This window comes from Xyrauchen texanus, chromosome 4, assembly GCF_025860055.1.
Source record: "Xyrauchen texanus isolate HMW12.3.18 chromosome 4, RBS_HiC_50CHRs, whole genome shotgun sequence".
Taxonomy (NCBI): Eukaryota; Metazoa; Chordata; class Actinopteri; order Cypriniformes; family Catostomidae; genus Xyrauchen; species Xyrauchen texanus.
Window position 1 is genome coordinate 30686208 of NC_068279.1, and position 22031 is coordinate 30708238.

Sequence of the window (22031 nt, forward strand, 5' to 3'; positions counted from 1 at the left end):
ATATTTATGGACTCGACTGTAACATCCGACTTATATCTGATGTGGATTCCGATCACAGAAAGCAGAATTACATTCATTATTGATTTATATGTGATGCTTACTCTTACGCATATTATCACACTAAATATAATTTATACTAAAACAAATACCAGAGACCGCTTAGACAAATGTCTCATGTGCTGAGAATGTGCTAACCATAAAAATATAAATCATAAAAGTTTAAGAACCACCTTTTGAATCACACTCACGCCCGAGAATTATTGCACATCGACCTGTAATTGGCCAAAATGCTCCGTTCGACTTTTCTGAGACCCTCTACTCTTCCCTGTGGAACACAAGCTTGAACTCTGACCCACTTTCTGTAGTTCTGAATTTCTTCATCTTGAAAACCTGAAGCTGTATTTTTTAAAACGGGATATTTACAGTGTAAGAATACGAACCAAAAATTTGCTGTTTGAAAATACATTTATAAAATTGTGCCATAAAAAAAAAAAAAAAAAAAAATTCAATTTGGTTAAATATGAAATGTCCAGGATTGGAGTTTAAAAAAAAAATCAAACCCATTTAAAATACAATGTAATATTAAATTTGCCAAAATCACACTTATAATTCAAAAGTCTATAATTCAAATCTCCATACTAAACCGTATTCGGACGTTCATATCCCTAAAAACGCACGGGATCAGTGCGTCTCCTGGCGGTCTGGAGTGTAACCTGATTTCCTTTGACGTGCCACAGCAGGATGTACTTAAATTTATAGTTCACCCAAAAATGAACATTTGCTGGTAATTTACTCACCCTCTGGCCAGCCATGATTTATTTGAGTTTCTTTTTTCATTAAAGTAATGGCATGCACACACCATTAAAATAACTAGAAGATGACCAAATTATCTTGTGCATTCACAGTTAAAACTATCATTTACTATGACACTACATGAATTTTGTTAAGTGAAGTAACAAAAGAACAACACAGAGTAAAAACAGTCAAGACGTGTAAAGTTTTAAAACTTTTTTTTCTGTTTTTATTTTTAAATTCATTTATATTATCTACAAAGTAAAAGTTATTTTAACTTAACAGTTTTACAACGGCCAAGTCTAGTGGGGTTTTGCCATCAGATTAAATTAATAAATAATTTATCTGCATTTTTTTTTTTGGCCAAACATCTTTATTAAATGGAAGTTTCTCTTGTGTTTAGTTTGTTTAGAACCTTTTCATTGTGTCTGTGTTGATTTACCCCAAGGTCTTGAGCACAGGTATAGCAGCAGCATGTAACAGTAATGTTAATACTGTCAATATACGGAAGAATTATCATTACCTTAGAAGGTGCAGATGAAATGTTCCAGTTATATATGCACAGTTTTTTTCACTCATCAGGGCTTTTTGTTATTGTTAGGACTCACTGCAAAAGTTCTAGTGTAACTGAAACATGTGGAAAATGATTCCTCGTTAAAACTTTTTTAAAAGACACAGTTTGCCACATCTTTGCCTGTTAGCATTTCTGGTGGTGGGTAGCAGTTGAACAGCATAACTGAGGTTCTCTTGGTCAGTGGCTCTATTCGGGGTGTTTAAAGAAAGAGAAAGATTGGTTGGCTAGTAGGTGGTGGGCGGGGCCAGATGGTTCAGCAAGGATCAGGTGCCACTCCACTCAACTGAAGTTCTCTGATCTTTGTCCTCTATAGCTGCTGTTGATGGTGAGTTTGCACTAAACAAACAAACAAACAATTCATATCATAAACTTGATAAACCAGGGGAACTAATGAAAAGACTTAAAAAATATACACCTTTCACTGTTAAAACAAGCAGAACATGGTCAGAAATGTAAATTTCTCTAACATTCTCAGCATGTTTGATTTAGCTGAGATGGACCATTACCAGGGGTGAGCGTATAGGAGTAGTGTGTGGCTGAGGACACTGGGATGTGATTAAGAGTGCCCTGGGGCAGCGCCGGCTGGTGGCCAGCAGGTGCCTGTGTTGCCATCAACATCATGGTGGGGGGGTGGGATGTAGTGCCATGATGTTGAGGCACCATCCCTGACTGCATGTGGGCCTTTAGAGGAGAAAGAGTGAATGAGATGAAGTATTTCTAGGTATATATTACATTTCTATACAAACTTAAATTCATAAGTATTTCTATACTTGTCATTCCAGAATAAATAAGCACCCACCTGCTGCACATGAGCCATATGGTTAGGGTTGTACCCATGCTGCACCTGCTGGGGGTGGATGTATACAGCCTGCTGGGCAGAGGGGAAGCTGGCTTGAGGGGACTGAGGGTTGGGGCCGGGGGTCATAGATGGCGGTGTGTGAGCCAGGCCAGAATACATCTGCTGCTGTTGTTGGTTGGCCAGGTGCATGGACTGGGCTGCTGCAGCGGCCACCTGGTGCTGCTGAACAGGGCTGGGAGCCGGGTGGCTGCCTCCATGCTGGGTACCCTGTTGAGGTTGTCCTGTTGGGGTGGCAGAGGGCTGAGGGTGTTGTGGATGGTGGTGCAGGGTGGCGTTTGAGTGGGAAAATTGCTGCGGAATGGGGTTTGGTGACACTGAAACACAGAGAAACCCAACAGTTATGACATGCAGTAAAACTAGGGGTTTCTTCATCAAAAACATTGTGTAAGTGAATGTTTAAGGAATAGTTCACCCAAAAATGTATTTACTCACTCTCATGCCATCCCAGATGTGCATGACTTACTTTCTTCTGCAGCAAACAAATTAAGATTTTTTAGAAGAACATTTATGTTCTGTAAGTCCTTAAAAATGAAAGTGAATGGGTGTCAAAATGTTGACACTCCTAAAATCACATAAAGGCAGCATAAAGCAATCCATACGACCTCAGTGTTTTAATCAATAATTTCAGAAGTCATATAATATATGTGGGTGAGATACAGCAATATTTAAGTAAATTGCTTGAAATTCTTCCCCTGCCCAGTAGGGGGCATATGCATGCAGAGTGTGAAACACCAAAAACAAGAAGATTGCTTGACTGAGCAGCGAGGAGAATTTATAGTAAAAATTGACTTAAATATTGATTTGTTTCTCACCCACACCTATCATATCACTTCTGGAGACATTGATTTAACAACTGGAGTCATATTAATTACTTTTCTGTTGACTGGCTGTGATTTTTGGATCTTCAAAATTTTGGCACCCATTCACTTGCATTGTATGGACCAAAAGAGCGGATATATTCTTCATTTGTGTTCTGCTGAAGAAAGTCATACACATCTGGGATGGCAAAAGGGTGAGTAAATGATGAGAATTAACATTTTTGGGTAAACTATTCATTTAAATGAAAACAAATGCAAGAGTGAATTAGAAGGTTTTTTCAAGGCAATTTATATAAAAAAATAAATAAATAAAACTAAAAACAGAAATTTTTTAGAAAAGACAAATTCTTCAGTATGTTTTTTGATAATTAAATGTAATCAAGGTGCCGGGCTCCAGACTAAATACATTTACTGCAACTATAATTTAAAATCTAGTCGCCATTGGTGACAGTCGGGTTGTGTGCGTTTATATGTGGATTCATAAGATATCATATTGTGAGTTATTAAATACATCTTTAGAGCGCCAGTGTGATACCGCTTTTCACCCATTCTGTTGTGATGAGCTTGCTGTACGCAACAACAACAAATCCAGCACGAGTCATGACCAAATTAATCTTTTGAACTGGATCTTTTTCATGAATCGCCCAAAAAGTACTGAGGGTTTGTATTCAGGAACACAGGTTAGCAGTTTGAATCAGATTCACTTTCTCAGAGAATCATCCATCAATGCATTCACAACTGGGAGTGCAGATTTCAAAATAAGAGTCCCATGTGTATTTCGGGCTTCTTTATAATTAAAATTCCTGTATTGTGTACCACTTTGTTCTATTGGTAATTATTGATTGGGATTGGAGTAGCACAATAAAATGCATCTGGGGTTTCATTTCAGTCTGCGCTCTTTAGTCTCTGTGTCTGGGCCATCCTGTAACAGTAAAAGACTAAGGCAATATTGTAAAATAATTTAAATACTATATATATATATATATATATATATATATATAGATATATAGAGATCAAGCTTTTGACACTTAGGACAATTGAGGGACTTGTTCACAACAATTACACAAGGTGCAAACATTCACTAATGCTCAAGAAGACAACAAACTACTATATGCATACTATACTTAATGTAATTATCTGTATTGTAGATTGTGAAGAGCGGTATTAAATAAAAAAAAATATTTTGTCTCTTATATTTGTATAAATTATTAAATTGAAGTGAAAAATTGAGGCAAAAGTTAATGCAAACTTATTTTCTCAACTTTATACTGTATACTGTTTATTAAACCTCCTATTAATGGGTTATCGTCTGTCTTCCTTTTCTTCTGCCTTCTATCTTGTTTCTGAACAGCAATCTAAATAGAGTAATTCTGTGATTTGGTAACTAATGAACAGCAATTTGGTCCTTAAATGTTCATTTTTTTAGTCTGGAGCCCTGAGGTGAAAAAAATAAAGAATAGAATATAGATAGTTTGTAGTCCAAATACAGAAGAACAGTTTTGAAATTTGACAATTTTGAAAAAAATCTTGAATAGAAAGCAGGAGTGAAATGGAACAAACACATCCACTGGGCACATTAAAAAGTATTTTTGTGCAGGGAGAGTTCTTACCATACATTGTATGCGTCTGCTCACCATACTGAGTGGTGGAGGAAGAGACCAGGCTGGGCTGAGCGTGGGCAGGAGAGGTGATCATCCTCGCACCACCCTGAATCACTTGACTAAACATATGCTGGGCCTAAAACATGAGAACCCAAGATAGCATTCACATGTTAAAATTTAGAGATTAATTCAGAAATATTATCTGTCCAATAGTTCTCCAGTCGTTTCAAAAATGCCACTCAGCCATAAAAAAAAAAAAAACATGGTTGCAAACAAACTATTACAATGTTATAAACAGAAAATATTTAAAGATGTGAAACATTTCCTCCATTGTTAAGACATGTTGGAATTTTTTCCAACACATTTTTCAAAACCCAATTTTTTTCAGTGAATGGCTTGACCACTTTGAGTTTGTAATAACAATTCTTTCCCAGAATCTCACAGCTCATGTTTTTCATCTACAGTGAATGGGCCTCATTCATGACATTTCAGAAATATGAGTATATTGGGAGCAATTTGGATGTAAAATAGATCTTCCCGAAAACGATTCTCCAGATTCACAAACACAGTGTACATCACAGATTTGTTAGTAAAATGATTGTATGTTAATTCCAAAACATTTGTAAATGGGGCACACGTGCATGTTCATTCACAGTTATCTTATGAAAACGCCATACAAGGCAGGCACTAGACTCGATAGTTAATGAGAAATGGAGGCTTTTAACATTATGCAGAACAGTACTAAAATGTTTTTTTTAAGTGCATTGTAATTGTAAAATTTTGATTTAGCAAACACCACTCTCAAAGAAAGTGAGGAACTTAATTTTGTGAATAAAACAATCCAAGAGGTCTGACATGGTTTGACATGAAGCTTTAGTGTAAAACAAAGGTTTAGTTCACGCCGGCAGGAGGATGTCCTCCACCATTAACCTTCTGGTTCTCTTGAGCCCATCACCAGAATCATTGGACTTATCAGGTAAATCATGATGTAACAGCGATTTATTTCCCATGCAACTGGAAGAATCTTCAGAGAAATAAATAGATTGCTAGAAGAAGGTCCTTGACCGAAATGTTGTAAACAAATAAAGATTTGCATGCTAAACAACAGTGTGCACATTAGAGGGCATCCAGTTTTTCAAGGAAATCAAACGCAAACTGCGTTTTACCACAATCTTTTCGCCCCATGCTAAGCACTTCTGCTGGAAAAACGATATAGTCCAAAATTTACAAAGTAGAGTTGAGAATAAACTATACCTTGAAGAAATAAATGCAAGCATCATAGAAACACTTTTAATAAAGTATATTTTTAAAAAGAAACAGCAAACCGATTTACATTTTTTAAGGTTAATTTCACTCATATAGTTCTTAGTTTTTTTTCATTATTTCATCTCAATTTGATCAAAATGAAGTCATAGCAGCTTGTCTGAAAGAAAAAACATTCAGACCTCTTGGTCATGAGTTGCGCATTTTTCTTGTACCAACTAACATTTTGAAAATATGAACATTCATGAATCCGGATTTACATCAGAACAGCTTTACGAATGATTTATACAAATCGCGTTTGCTCGTGTTTCATGAATGAGGCCCAATGTTTTATCATTTGTTATTTAAATTGTTGTTGTTTTAAATTAGATTGGAATGAATTTGTGACTAATGTGTGTTACAAAACATGCCTTCTCATGTCACAGTACCTGGGACTGATAGTGCGGCATCTGTTGTACCAGCGGCTGACTAGCAAACTGCTGGGGGCTACAAGTAAAGTACTGGGCGGAATATGCTGGATTTGGTGCCACAATAGGCGGACCGGCAGCTGTCGCTGGATGCATCATTGTAGACGTGCCAGGTTGGTGATGCTGGTCTGGTCTTTGCTGGGGCATGTTCGGTACTGCAGGTGAATAGAGTAAAAGAAGAAAGAATGCAAATGGACAAGATGCTCTCTGTTAATTCATCTAATTTCACACCTCAATAAAAAAAAAAAAAAAACATGTAATTATTTACTAACAGCACAGTATGAACTAAAGTGCAGTAATTAATGGCAAGAACAAAAAGAAATAGCCTTAATCAACACTGCCCTGCAATAACAAAACTCAGTAACTACACATTTAATAAAGATTATGACAGAACTGACTATGACCGGTCTTTTGACAGATGGGTTTGGCTCAACTATGGTCAGATTCAGAGAAAACAGATTGTGACTAGACAGATTGGCTGGACGATTCAAAAATCTTTCTATTTCATTGTTGGTGTAGTTAAGGTGTATTGGCTTTGATGGGCAGGACAACAGAAAGCACCTTTAAAAGCATGCACTCTCAGAGAAGCATTCTCACCTTTACCTGGTCTATAGGGCTTGTTCTGGCTCATGGTCATATGTGGAACCTGAACATGGTACATCGCTGGAGGCTAAGTGATGAGGAACAGAACATGAGATGCAAAACTTAATCTATGTTCTGATTACAAAAACTACATTCACCTCACAATTTTTGAATGGCACTGTAATTTTAGTTTTAACATTGCTCATTGAAAAAAGCTGAAAGGCATGCATATTTTTAACATGTTCAGCCACACATCCACCCATCAATGGGGGAGATTTCAAAGATCAGATTTTTTCAGATGCGTCGAGACTGTGTTACCCAGCAAGATTCGGTCCTCTACTGCTGATGGGTTGCTAAATGATAAAACATACTCATGAAGCCTTCTGAAAGACTGATCCACACTATTTTCTGACTTGTCTTGAATCTTTGTCAATAGCTCATAGTTAAATGCATCATGCACATATTTTTTTTTTATTGACAACAGTATGAAAATTAATAAAACTGATAAGAAATGGGCAAACTAATGTCTGCTGCTCAGTTATACAGGCAAAAATCATACATTTTCTCAATAGAAAAAAAAAAGCTTAGAAATGCACAAACCTTCCAGATAATGCTTTTCTAATGGAGAGAGAGGGAAGAGGGAAAAGAAACAAAAATAACCTTTTAATCATTGGGGACTGACATTTGCCTTTTTGTTTTTTTTTTCAACAAATACGATTTGTATCCTCTAAAATGTTTGAATGAGTGGCCGAGAATGGATCAACTGATTTTTAAGAGAAGCTATAGAGAAAAAATTTAAAATATCTTCATTTTTGTATTTGCATATAAAAATACATCTTTCTAGCCAATAGCAGACAATATGTACTTTCTTAGCTATACCAAAAAAGGAGTAAATATTTATTTTGATCTGCATAATAGTAAATTAATGACTGAATATTTCCAAATTCAGTGATGTGCAGTGTGAGGGCAGGCTTGGCTGATGCACAACAAGCTCCTTCCAAATTTAACAGCATGCTTCCAAAGACGATAAAATAATTAGTACATTATCATGTTCTTTACCTTAAGGCCTATTCACACAAAATCTGAATTTTCTTCACATTAACGAAAGACAATACACTGCACCCCTATGAACCCAATCACACAGTCTGAAAAGTGGTCGAGTATTGAAATAAACTAAACTAACCAACAAACCAGTTTCTGAGCATTCCAGATATCAAGTTATTGATAATGCTGGCATTAAAGATTTTGGTGTTTTAATAAATACATCTTGGTAAGTGTGCAAGAAAATGTACAAGATATAATGACAAAAGACAAGTAGAGCAAAAAGAAGAAATTTGGAAATCAAATGCTGAAAAAAATAGGAGTGTTCTATAATTACATTTTTATTATTCCATCATTCTGTACTATGTGACAACATCTGATTTGTTTTAGCGATGATTTGAATTTTGCATTAAGAGCCAGTGCAATCTGTATGTTAATGACAGGAATGCATTTCATTCAGGTATGACAACTTTTTCAGAGGATGACAAAATCTTTGCAAACTTAAGTGCCATTTATTTGCATAGACTTGGTGTGAACAGGCCTTTACGGATCTCTTTTCTTATCTGTAAGTACAATCATTTGCTGGGTGTTCATGCAGATACATTGAAAATGCAGTTGACAAATGGAAGTATAAGGAGAGATGGCTGGAATTTCACATGATGGACACAATCAAGACATCAAGGATCTTGGCACATACATTAAAAAAAAAAAAGACAGAAGTCTACATTGATGTTTTTGGGATAGCTGTGGGCTTTCATGCAAAGAACAAATGAGAGTATGAACACGGGTATGCACTATAAGAGAGGTTCAGATACTGATGCTCACCTGTACACCAGGACTGACAGGGGTCAGTGGGTACATCTGGAACATGGTCTGGCCATAGATGGTAGGGGGCTGCTGCACTACTATGGAAGGGCTGGGCTGACCCTGGGGCCGGGTCAGAGTGGGAGTTGTTGCTGGTTTGGGCTGAAGAAAGAAGAATAAACATGTACACTTGGATGTTACATTTGTTTCCACTCTTCAACTAAACAGAGTATAATTAAGATGCTTGCAGGAAATTTCAAGACTTAATTCAAAATAAAATTGAAGCAGAGCAAAACTGAAAGTTGGCAAACGTTGTTATTATGTCCACTCCACATTCCCTTCTAATAATTGTTATCTAAACACCACTGATTCAAACTTGCAGCACCAAACATATACAAAAATAAATCAAGCCTAATCAAAAACAAAAATGACCTCAAGGTACAATATATTTCCATGTCAGACAAATTATTTGTATAATTGGGAATGTTTTATATTTCAGTTAATTTATTGTCACAAAATAAACCATTGATATACTTACAGGGGAGCAAAAAACTCTCGGGTTGAACTCCTTGGCGTTGGGGTTGAGAGTAGATTTTCTAACACTCCTAAAAGTACACAAAGGGAATTAATACATTCTTAAATACTTTATTTTATTACAGCCAGTTTAGCGTCACATATCTGGCATGCACCCTTTATTTGAGGAAGTCTATTGGTAAGTTCATCACACTGATTGTCACAACAGCTTTTCCATTTTCATCTGCAGACTTACTCTGCTACAGGGTCGTTCTTTTCCTCCCTGTCATCTTTGTCTTTTGCAGCGGCACTGGCCAGAGGCGAGGTGGTCTGAACACCCTGAGATGTCACATCAGGCCCTTGTTTCTGCTCTGCTACAGCAGATGAGGGAGATAGTGAAGGGGTACGAGATTTATTTCTTGTTGGGGCAGCACTCACAGGTACTGGAGAAGAGGCTTCTTTACTAACGCAGGACTCCATGGAGACTTTGGGTCCATCAACTGCACTCTTCTCAGCTGGTTGATCCTTTGACTTTTCTGCTAGGTCCCACAGAGGTTTGGTCACCATGGACTCATATACTGGATCTGGATTTGAGCTAGATTGCAACTAAAAAGGTGAATGTATTCAATAAATGCATTTCTAGTTGCTTATGGATTCTTAGAATCACAAATAATGGGAGAGGATATATAAACTTACCCTAAAATCTACACTGAATTGCTTTAAATTATCTATTTGTTTCCTGTGGTCTGGAGCCATGCTGGGAGGTCCTAGGAAGATTAAAATGTGAAACGATAAATTAAACAAACAAATTTCCCAAAAACAAATGTTTTCATGACATTTCTTTTCACTAGGTTCAGCTTTGTGTCATATGCCTAAACAACACTTGTATTATAATCGAGGTTGACTGATAGTGGGTTTTGCCAATACGGATAACGAAGGTGGTGGGAAAGGTTAATAACATAGTTATCACACTATGTTTTCTTTTAAATCGATTTGGAGGAAAAAAATCATAGACTTTGAGCCCATTGCATGTAGCACACCAATATGTAGATTACCCCCAAAAATCAGCTTTAAAAAAAATCTAAGCAAACATCTGTGTTTACGTGACATTGGAAAGTATTCTTTGCTTTTGACGTCAAACCATGAAGAGGAATGGGCACAGCACAGCCACACACGTGATAAAACAGTAAGAACACTAGTTAAGGCATTTACATGCAACACAAATTCGGCGTAATGGGCAAAAATCGGCCCGTATCGTTCAGTTTATTCTTACGCAGTTATGAGCTTACATCAACAAAGAAACGCCATTTAATATGCATGTAAATGCAAGCGGTTTTATAGAAGATTTTTTTTTTACATGACCACACACATTGTCAGCTTAATGATAATTGGTGTACAAACATGCATGTAAATGGTCTCACTGGGGCTACAAGAGTCCAAAATGAATACAATCCCAAAAGCAGTTTACTGTACAACCAAAATCCCAATAATAACCAGAAAAATTTGGGTGCATAATGCAGGACTTTAACTATAAAAAAGCCCATAATACACAGAGGACTTTTTGAAATGACAGAGATTTGGCTCTTTTACAATGCTCTATATGTATGTATTTACCAAAATTAAGCTTTTTATATCCAATATATTCACCAGATGAAGAGTTTTTTTGGGCGTACATATAAAATATATATATAAAAAAATTCAAACCAATTTTAAAAACCAGCTATTTGGTATAAATAGGTCAAATTGATATAAGTGTAAATAAAATGTGTGTGTTTGTGATTAATAAGAGGAACGTTAAGTTATTTCTCGTCCTTCTAACATATTTACAATGCAAGCAGTTTTATAGAAGAAAATGAATTCTTAGAAGCTGACAACAAACAACTTTCCATTTCTGCTTTCTACATGTTTTGTGTCAACTTGGAATGTAGCAAAAAAAAAAAGCTTTGGAAAATGCTCCAAAAATGTACATTAAAAAGTTCTGCCTTCAGACAGCGTGTCAACCTTAGCAGGTACACACCTTCGCTGATGGATCGAGCAATGTTTTGAGAAATTTCAATAGGCTTCACATTTTCCTTGTTGGCGAGGAATAAAGTGTGCGAATAAAGTCACGTTTCAATCCAATGTGTTCAAAAGAACGAAATCGCGACTTTCTGGAAAGATTCTCTATATAAGTATATATAAATATCTATAAGATATTTTTCAAAAGTGTCAATAAACCCCACTCTTTGGCACAGTTCAAGTTTGTATTTGACTTATTTACTATACAAACTCTTTGCAGGCTTTGGATTTTCTAGACACCGTTATTTCAGGATGACCAGAGCAACATTTCATATCTGATGATTGGCCCGCTGTTAGTCCAGTTATGAACGAGTTAAGTCACATGATTTTTTGAAAGCTTCTTTTATTCCTAATAAATTGAATATGATTTTGACATGATATACATTTTGTATGCACATTTTGGAGATTATATCAAGCAGTTTTTGTGCAATATCCCAAAATGCGCATAAAAAAACATTGATGGAAACATAGCTGTTGTTGCCAAGTGTTTTCCAAATGTTTAATCAAGTTTTGAACTGATTCACTTAATGGACAGTTTTAACTGATTAAAATCATTGCAATATTCCCAATGTTGCTTAATTTTATATTGCAAGAATAACATCTTGCGCATATACTTGCACCCTACTTAAGAGTATTAATATAAACAGGCCTTGTGATTTTTTTTTTACCCTAAAACTATCAGCCTATTAAAATCATTGAGCAGATAACCTTTAAAAGCTTGTTTACTACAGCAACAAAGCTTTACTGTTTGCTAAATGTTATGTAAGGGTTCTAACCCTCTTCTATTGGAGATGCTTCCATGTTGGTAGCTGGGTTTGCTGCTGTGGGTGACGTCACTGTTGTGGAAACTGTAACAGAGTCTACTGGCACTGTGCCAGCCTGAGGGGAAGACAAGGAGGAGGGGCTTGGAGTGCCTCCGCCAACGCTACTCTGACGAGGAGAACGAGGTCTGTTTGCTAAAGAGGAAGTAAAAATTACACAGAATTTGCATTTATTTTAAAGTGTTACAGACAATGAAATATTGGTAAACATTTCTAATAAAGACATACCACCACTGACTACAGATGACCAGGTTCCTCCGGAAGGGCTGTTGCGAGCACAAGGGGGAGTCGAAACCTCCACTGATGCACCTTGGGACATGAAATCCACTGTAGAAGGCCCACCACCTCTACATGAGGCCACTCTATGAGGTCTAGGGGTCCGCTGTGACTTGGGGGACATTCTAGGAGGACCTGCATAGACAGATGAGTGGGTTCTCAAAGAAATAATCATGCTTCAGCATGTCTCACCAATGTGTAGTGTAGCACTCTCCAAAACCAGTGCAACCCTTGTTGTGTTTTAGTGAATGTGACATTCAAAATGCAGTCAAATATAAAGCAAAGACTTGGTATAAAGACTCCTAGGGGAATCACCTAGAAAACACTGTGCAACAGTGGGAAAATATAACAATAAGTCTCATAGCACGTGTAGTGGACATAATGTGATTCATGGTACCACAATAGCCAAGACACGATCAAGTTGTAATTTAAAAAAGATTTCAGCAAGTTGTTCACTTCAGTAACTTTCCTTTGAAATGTTAATGGATAAGGATTTTAATTCTAGCCAATCTATCTAAATTACATTTGAACTAAAGAGGCTTTAAAAATTCTGAATTTAATTAATGAAAATAAATAAATAAATAAATAAATAAATAAATAAATAAAAGTCAAGCCATGGTTAGGCATGGAAAGAAATTCTTATGCATTTTCCATTGGCTTGTCCAGAGTGTCCCCAAGGTTAAAGTGTCTTTGTGCAATCCATGGCAAAAATATCAAACACAACCCAGAAAATGAGTGAAAAATGCAGCAAATTCACTTTTACCATGCATGAAAAGGGATTGAAAAGAGAAAATGGAAAGACTGGAGGAGTAAGTCATTTTATTTAACACCAGGCAAGTCCCACAGCAGTTAGTGGCAGCCTGAATTTAGGCATTTGGATTGCAAAACGTGAACCTGAGCAGCAGTTCCAAAACAAAACTACTGCCCAGTCTGGGTTTCTGGTACCTTCTGAGGACAGGCGTTTAGGCATGATGGACATGGGCCCTGAGGAGCCATGTGCAGAGGGATGAGACATGGGCCGAGAGGGCCTGGATGGGGGTCTGGAGGGAGGCCGGGTGGGTGTGGCCGCCCGGGGTGGGAGAGAGTTGATGGGGCCTGACTGGTAACGGGATGGAGGGCGAGAAGAGGGAGATGGGCAGCGTGCAGGCCAAGGGTGAGCACCTGATAGAGATGAAATGAGAGGAATGAAAAACTACATTTGAGTGAGAGAGATTGAGAAAGAAAGGAGTGAGAGCAAAGTAAACATTGACAGCCGAGATTGAAGTTTGAAGAGACCTTGATGAGAAGGATAGATAAGAAGATTGACACTAGAGTGGAGGAAAGGTCCAGAGAGAAGTAATGGTAGATGAAGGCTTGAGAAAGAGTATCGGGAGGGGTGAGGTCAAGACACCAAAAACAAGGTGGAAATGTAACATCACATGTTGAGGCGGTGGAAACAGAAAACAACAGGAATTTAAATTATGTAAGTAAGACCTTCTGAAATGATCAATCAGATCAAATTTTGAGCTGGGATGTAGGTTGAGCACACCTGTACTACTGGCTTGCTCAAATCATTTCATCATGGATGAACTGAAGCCTGAGAGGTGAAATTGATAGATTCATTATTGGTGAAGGCAAGAACAATGATCTGCAAAGAAACTTATAGTAAGCTTGACAGAGGTCATAGGAAGCCAAAGGAATAGTTTTCTTTTTTATTATTATTTATGGGAGGGATCGAGTCATCTTATTTCTTGTATTGCAAGATTTTGGAATTCTGAGTTCTGTTTTGTGGACTGAGCTCCTTAAAAGGTTATGCAAGGGAAAACTTTCAGACATCTCATACATCCTGCATGAGAAGATCCGCAAATTGCTTTACTTGCCTAGCTAGCACAATCCTGATATGTCACGCCTTCAAAGCTGCATTACCCAAAATTCAGGGTGTATTATGCTGAATCATATTACTGATTATCCTTAATCATATAAAACTAGTCACCTGCCATTTTAGGTGATATAGATACCCAACGTTACCCTAGTAAAGGCACAAATAAATTGTTCTGAACCCATCTTGTACCTCCATTGACCACACGCTGATCCATTGTGTTGTAGTCGTGAGGTCCCGATCTGGGAGTAGGAGGCCCAGGGCTACACTGAACCAATCTGGGTGAGTTTTGACGACCAGCTCCCCATGATATCCCTGGTTCTCTGTTCCTCTGACTAGGGGGAATGTATTTGTTCTCCCTGTTGAAGCAAACAAAAGAAAGAAGTCAACTAGAGGTATGTAGATTTAGAATTGAACTACAGTCAGGTCCATAAATATTGGGACATCGACACAATTCTAATCTTTTTGGCTCTATACACCACCACAATGGATTTGAAATGAAACGAACAAGATGTGCTTTAACTGCAGACTTTCAGCTTTAATTTGAGGGTATTTACATCCAAATCAGGTGACCGGTGTAGGAATTACAACAGTTTGTATATGTGCCTCCCACTTTTTAAGGGACCAAAAGTAATGGGACAGATTAACAATCATAAATCAAACTTTCACTTTTTAATACTTGGTTGCAAATCCTTTGCAGTCAATTACAGCCTGAAGTCTGGAACGCATAGACATCACCAAATGCTGGGTTTCATCCCTGGTGATGCTCTGCCAGGCCTCTTGGGGCATTTTCCCGTCAGTTTTGTCTTCAGCAAGTGAAATGCATGCTCAATCGGATTCAGGTCAGGTGATTGACTTGGCCATTGCATAACATTCCACTTCTTTCCCTTAAAAAACTCTTTGGTTGCTTTCGCAGTATGCTTGGGGTCATTGTCCATCTGTACTGTGAAGCGCCGTCCAATGAGTTCTGAAGCATTTGGCTGAATATGAGCAGATAATATTGCCCGAAACACTTCAGAATTCATCCTGATGCATTTTTCAGCAGTCACATCATCAATAAATACAAGAGAACCAGTTCCATTGGCAGCCATACATGCCCACGCCATGACACTACCACCACCATGCTTCACTGATGAGGTGGTATGCTTTGGATCATGAGCAGTTCCTTTCCTTCTCCATACACTTCTCTTCCCATCACTCTGGTACAAGTTGATCTTTGTCTCATCTGTTCATAGGATGTTGTTCCAGAACTGTGAAGGCTTTTTTTAGATGTTGTTTGGCAAACTCTAATCTGGCCTTCCTGTTTTTGAGGCTCACCAATGGTTTACATCTTGTGGTGAACCCTCTGTATTCACTCTGGTGAAGTCTTCTCTTGATTGTTGACTTTGACAGACATACACCTACCTCCTGGAGAGTGTTCTTGATCTGGCCAACTGTTGTGAAGGGTGTATTCTTCACCAGGGAAAGAATTCTTCGGTTATCCACCACAGTTGTTTTCCGTGGTCTTCCGGGTCTTTTGGTGTTGCTGATCTCACCGGTGCTTGCTTTCTTTTTAAGAATGTTCCAAACAGTTGATTTGGCCACACCTAATGTTTTTGCTATCTCTCTGATGGGTTTGTTTTGATTTTTCAGCCTAATGACGGCTTGCTTCACTGATAGTGACAACTCTTTGGATCTCATATTGAGAGTTGACAGCAACAGATTCCAAATGCAAATAGCACACTTGAAATGAACTCTGGACCTTTTATCTGCTCCTTGTAAATGGGATAATGAGGGAATAACACACACCTGGCCATGGAACAGCTGAGCAGCCAATTGTCCCCATTACTTTTGGTCCCTTAAAAAGTGGGAGGCACATATACAAACTGTTGTAATTCCTACACCGTTCACCTGATTTGGATGTAAATACCCTCAAATTAAAGCTGAAAGTCTGCAGTTAAAGCACATCTTGTTCGTTCCATTTCAAATCCATTGTGGTGGTGTATAGAGCCAAAAAGATTAGAATTGTGTCGATGTCTCAATATTTATGGACCTGTCGGTATCTGAGTGGTACTGAACACAGTTGTCATACAGTAATACCTTCTAAAAACTTGAAAAGGCAAACTGTAACTGTTGAACAACAACAGGTTGATTAACTGGCCACTTAAAATACACCGATTCGCTAGGTTGTAGGTCTGCAACCAGAATTTATTATGGCAATCTTTTCGGATATCCAAAATGCAGAAATAGCTTATCATCAAGGATGGATTAACCACCGGGCAGATTGGGCTGTTGCCCAGGGGCCTCTAAACCCAAAGGGCCCGAGCTCTAAATCAATTATTTATTTATTTTGAGATTTCGATTATAAATCCACATAATTGTCAGCCTTATGCGAAATACCATTTGTATAACGGAATGCGTGCTGGACAACAGCAGTGCGAGCACAGGCACTCGAGTGCGACCTCAGGGAATCTGCAACTCACAGGTGCTGAAAAAGCTTAATGCAGCGCAATAAATGGTGAAACAGAACACAGGTGTCTCGAGATGCGTTAATAAATATTTAAGTACTTTTTAAGTTATCAGTCTCTAAAAAATGTGACGGTCCTGCACATCGAATTATAAAACAGAACGCAGGTGTCTTGAGATGCGTTTATAAATATTAAAGTTCTTTTAAACAACACATTGTCTGTGTGGTACGCTGAAAAAAGTGAGTTGTGGCACAACGATCGAAGACATCCATCCAGTGCGTGTTTGCATGGCCTTGACGCACATGTGAACAGTCCGTAACTCGCCCTTTATCCTACTTTGAAAAACGGACCCGAACCTTGCCCAAAACCTGTAGGTTTGTCAGACTCAGATTGGGTTGAAGACCTCTAAACAAGTGCAGAATAACCGAATAGTGATTTTGGTATTTGAATACAGGCACCGTGCATATCCCTATTAATAATGCATGATTTTTGATTGGTTCATAATTAAAAAGTACATATAATAAGCCATGTAAGACATTGTTCCAATTTATTTTATTTTTTTACATCAAATTGAAAAATCCAACCAAATCTGACAAGCATCCTGTAGCGCATAAAGGTGAATGTAGTCACGTCATGGTGGGCAGTGGCGGAATCGCCATCGGGAGAACTGTGACTTTCCGCTGAGCCAGCCGCGAAACGATGAAAGGGACTGCGAAACGGTGCCGAGATATGCCGAAGGGGACAACAAAACACATTGCCCCTGCCCTCCCCCAAAATAAATAATCTCCAGGGCCGATTTCGGTTCCCAGTCCGCCACTGATGGGTGGCCTCCATGGTGTACCAGCCCATGGGCCTCTCAGTTCATTATCCATCTTTTCTTATCGTAATAGTGATAATTTACTGCGTCTAGCGTAAATTATTTGATATAAGACAACAGTGGCACTTTGTTATTTAGGCTTGACCTGTTGAGGCTGTGAAGTTCTCTCTCTCCACGAACCACAGCAGTGTATTTCTCTTCCTCGGAGCGGTCATCATTCTCCAGTGCCACGCGGGCTTTGTAGGTGGCACTGGCTTCGATCTCATCTGCCAGCTGTGCTGCACGAGCCTCACGCTTGAGGAACTCCTCAGAGCTATCTCGCTCCAAGGGGACCCTGGGATATTTATAGACACAGAATAAAAATAAACAGATCAAGTCGGAAAGACAGCACATAGTTAGCATTTAGTTTTAGCGATAAACTGATATACATCAGGAGGACTTTAAAAGCACAGGTGACCTTCAGTGGAGAGGACTTACGTGTAGGATGATAAGCTGCTGTCATAGGTGGACTTCACACCATACGTTTCCTCATTGTATTTAAACATCTCATCAGGATCCCAACCATTTGACTGAAAAGAGAGGGAGATTAAAATACTATTTTATATTCCAAATAGTTCCAGCTCTGAAATATGACTGGCCACATTCAAAGCCGCTGTAAAATAGCTAATATATGCACAACTGTGACTTCACATCAATTGAACTCTATATTTGTATTACTTTTCCAAGTTGTTTGGTAGCTGTAAACAGCCAACAGCCAAACTAATGTATTATACTACCTGGCAGAAGAACTGTATATTATTAACAGTAAATTAATTGGGTGATGCATTTTTATTATATTACTGCTGGAGCCATTTTATTTACAGATATTTTGACAGAACAGTGGAAAGGCGACAGGGAACAACAAGGTGGAATCGGGAAATGACGCAAACCTATTCAAATTTGGCACACCAGCACATAAGCATCAAAGCACATGCTGGACTATGTGCACTACCCACCAGGTCACGTTTCCAACCTGTTGCCACTGCCATTTTGTAAAAGCAGTAAACTTCTCGTCGTGCCGAGCATCATCCCATAACTGTGGTAAAATCGCTATAACCACAGCCTTGAGTGGCGCATTGCTTTAAACATCCGAATGTTTTCACTGCTTAGTATAATTTGAAATATTATCATAAGATGAATCAAACTGCAATCAGTTACATGATGACCTCATCCGATTATCATCTCACCAGGTCTGTGTCGAGAGATTCCAGACTGCCCGAGACGTGCAGCTCTCCTCCATCCCAGGGCTCCAGATCTTTCTCTTTGTGCTCTCCGTTCAGACGAGCACTGACCGCACTGTCTGTAAAGTTGTCTACCACACAAACAACATGATTTGTTTTACATGCTGTTCATCTTGATGCAAAACCAAACAAATGCTTACAGAAGGGACAAACACGATGCATACACATTGAAGTGGAAGAGAGGCATTGATTTCTAAATGGGCACAAATGGAGGGCAGGGGCGAGCATCTCAAATCTAGGCATATGATAGCAATCTTGTATTTGGGCTTAGAATACACACTTTTAAAAGGCCATGTACTCAGAAAACAGGAAGGAGCTGCATTTTTTTTCCTGACATCTTGTTCAGTTTATTATTTAAGATTGAAGCTCCTGTGGCTATAACCAGAGAACCAATGGGAAATTATTAACAAGACAGACAGGAAACTAAACATTTTCATGTTATTCCCAGTGTCATATTATAGCCAACAGTTTATTAAACCCAATCATAAAAATCAACATAGAAACACTAATGAGAGTGACATTCTCGAGAACATGACCTTCAATGGGTTAAGCCAAATGTTAAAGGAATAGTTCAACCAAAAATGAAAATTCTCTCACAATCATTTACTCACCCTCATACCATCCCAGATGACTTACTTTCTTCTGCTGAACACAAATTAAGATTTTTTTTGAAGAATATTTCAGCTCTGTATGTGTAAGTGAATGGTGACTAAAACTTTAAAGCTCCAAAAAGCATGTAAATGCATCATAAAATAAAATCAATACAACTCCAGCAGTTCAATCCTTGTCTTATATGTCAAGATGATTTATCAATTCTCAAGTACTTTTTAACTATAAATGTCCACTTTCACGTTCTTCTTTTGGTTTTTGGCGATTCACATTTTTCTTGCATATTGCCACCTTCTGGTTATAGTAAAAAATTACTTCTACTAATCTTACTTTTATGCTGCCTTAATGTGCTTTTTGGAGCTTTAAGGTTCTGGCCACAATTCACTTGCATTATATGGACCTACAGATCTGAAATATTCTTCTAAAAATCTTAATTTGTGTTCTGCAGAAGACACACATCTGGGATGGAATTTCTATTTTTGGGTGAACTAATAAAAAAATATTTTGTTGATGTTTTTTCATTCCACAACAGTAACCCATGCATTTCAGAGAGAACCCTTTTCCACCATAATCATGCAAAATATAAAATAAATTAATAAAAACTTGAATTATGATCTTGCTACAACTTATCACATCAAAATTAACTAAAATGAAACAATGTGCTCCTAAAATGCAAAAGGCCTCTAAAATAACATCATCAGGTTCACGTAAAGACAATTACAATGTTATAGTAGCTTCTTGCAGCCAACTTTGAGTAGGTTGAGCAGTTTGACATTTGCTAAGGTGAAATGGATGACATTTTAAGTTTGAGTCTTTATCAACACATATACTGGCTGATCATATCTGAATCTGTGCCAAGCTCTCCTGGCACTCAGCACCCTGTATTCTTTGGTGCACAAAATCTTAAACTTAGTAGCCATAGTCAAAACATTGTTTTCTCATAATGACTGGGGTGAAGTATAACCCAGACTTTTTATTAAAATAATAATAATGATGATAATAAACTTGGACTGTGCAATATGCCATCTAAAAGGCCTGCTGCATGCATCAAATATTCATACAGCTTGCTATGATATATATAAAAATAAAATCAGTTGTTACTGTAATATTCACCTACTCAAAGAATGCCACACAAGCAACTGAAAAGATTTAGCACAAAATGAACTGTGGAGGGAAAAAATTGCATTACCTGCATCTGATGAGACTACATCCATTTGAAAAGAAAAAGACAGATTAAAGAAGTCAGTTTGGAGGGTCAGTTTGAAAACAGTCATTGACCAGATACAACTAATCCAGTTTGTCTCTGAACTTACAAGGACAAAGACAGGCTGCCAGAGGCTAGATTTGTTTTATAACACTTTATAATGCATTATATTTAAAGTGCATGTAACATGCAAATATATTTCTCACCAAAAAGACAAACAGAATTTATTTCATGCATTAAAGGAATAGTTCACCCAAGAATATTCTCTCATCATTTACTCACCCTCATGCCATCTCAGATGTGTGTGACTTACTTTCTTCTGCAGAACACAAATTACGATTTTTACAAGAACATTTCAGCTCTTTTGGTCCAAACAATACAAGTGAATGGGTGCCAAGATTTTGACACTCCAAAAATCACAAAGTCAGCATAAGAGTAATCCATACGACTACAGTGGTTTAATCCATATCTTCTGAAGTGAAACGATACATGTGGGTGAGAAACAGATCAATATTGAAGTTTTTGCAATAAAATCAACTCCCTGCCTAGTAGGGGCATATGCACAAAGAAAGTGAATCACTAAAAACATTAGTATGTGAAAGATGAAAGTGGAGACTGACTTAGCAGGGATGAGAATTTATAGCAAAAATTTACTTAAATATTGATCTGTTTCTCACCCACACCTATCATATCACTTCTGGATACATTGGTTTTACCACTGGAGTCATATGAATTACTTTTATGCTGACTTTTTGGCACCCATTCACTTTTGGATTGTATGGATCTTCTAAAAATCCTAATTTGTGTGCTGAAGAAAGAAAGTCACACATCTAGGATGGCATAAGGGTGAGTAAATGATGGGAGAATTTTCATTTTTTTGGGTGAACTATTCCTTTAAGGCAAGGTTATTCTTTGTGACATCACTGGGACATAACTGTCACAGATTGCAAAGCTATCAAACAAGAATATGTCTTTATAATATTAATTATTTCTCCATTCCTGAATGCAGCATGTAGTAGGATTATAGATATTTAATAACAAGTGTTTGATTTGCCTTCTTTTGGGACGATTTTTGTTGATGGAGACAAATGTATGAACATTATACATTGAAAAAATAAACAAACTAACTATAATAATTATTTTTTTTTTTTTACCTGAAACGCTTACTCGATATTAACTTAATATTATACGGGCTGTGATAGAGGAAATAAATATCAGTTGCACAAGCACATTCATACTGTTCTTTGTAAAGTTCTTATCCACATGCTAATACAATACATGGTGCCTGTAAAATGCTTGCTCAAGGAGCAAATAATGTTTGGAAATAAAATGTTTCTGAATGCAACC

At 37.7% G+C, this 22031-nt stretch overlaps 1 protein-coding gene across 9 annotated transcripts in view; it reads right to left on the reverse strand.

Annotated features, from left to right (window-relative positions):
* Positions 1 to 1019: 1019 nt before the first annotated feature.
* Positions 1020 to 22031, reverse strand: part of LOC127642461 (ataxin-2-like) — a 32548-nt gene continuing 11536 nt past the window's right edge. For 2 of the 9 annotated variants that reach the window (XM_052125083.1, XM_052125120.1), the window contains exons 6-24: positions 20670 to 20684; positions 18818 to 18942; positions 18069 to 18160; positions 17737 to 17925; positions 14520 to 14686; positions 13415 to 13630; positions 12422 to 12604; positions 12149 to 12328; positions 10011 to 10081; positions 9571 to 9920; positions 9340 to 9406; positions 8823 to 8963; positions 7557 to 7574; positions 6972 to 7044; positions 6336 to 6529; positions 4654 to 4780; positions 2166 to 2539; positions 1873 to 2047; positions 1020 to 1702 (exon numbers count right to left, since the gene is read on the reverse strand). In XM_052125083.1, the coding sequence (XP_051981043.1) occupies positions 1674 to 1702; positions 1873 to 2047; positions 2166 to 2539; positions 4654 to 4780; positions 6336 to 6529; positions 6972 to 7044; positions 7557 to 7574; positions 8823 to 8963; positions 9340 to 9406; positions 9571 to 9920; positions 10011 to 10081; positions 12149 to 12328; positions 12422 to 12604; positions 13415 to 13630; positions 14520 to 14686; positions 17737 to 17925; positions 18069 to 18160; positions 18818 to 18942; positions 20670 to 20684 (2786 nt within the window). In that variant the 3' untranslated portion in view covers positions 1020 to 1673. The remainder of the gene's footprint in view (positions 1703 to 1872; positions 2048 to 2165; positions 2540 to 4653; positions 4781 to 6335; positions 6530 to 6971; positions 7045 to 7556; positions 7575 to 8822; positions 8964 to 9339; positions 9407 to 9570; positions 9921 to 10010; positions 10082 to 12148; positions 12329 to 12421; positions 12605 to 13414; positions 13631 to 14519; positions 14687 to 17736; positions 17926 to 18068; positions 18161 to 18817; positions 18943 to 20669; positions 20685 to 22031) is intronic. The other 7 variants (XM_052125089.1, XM_052125097.1, XM_052125127.1 and 4 more) reach the window with 7 other exon arrangements.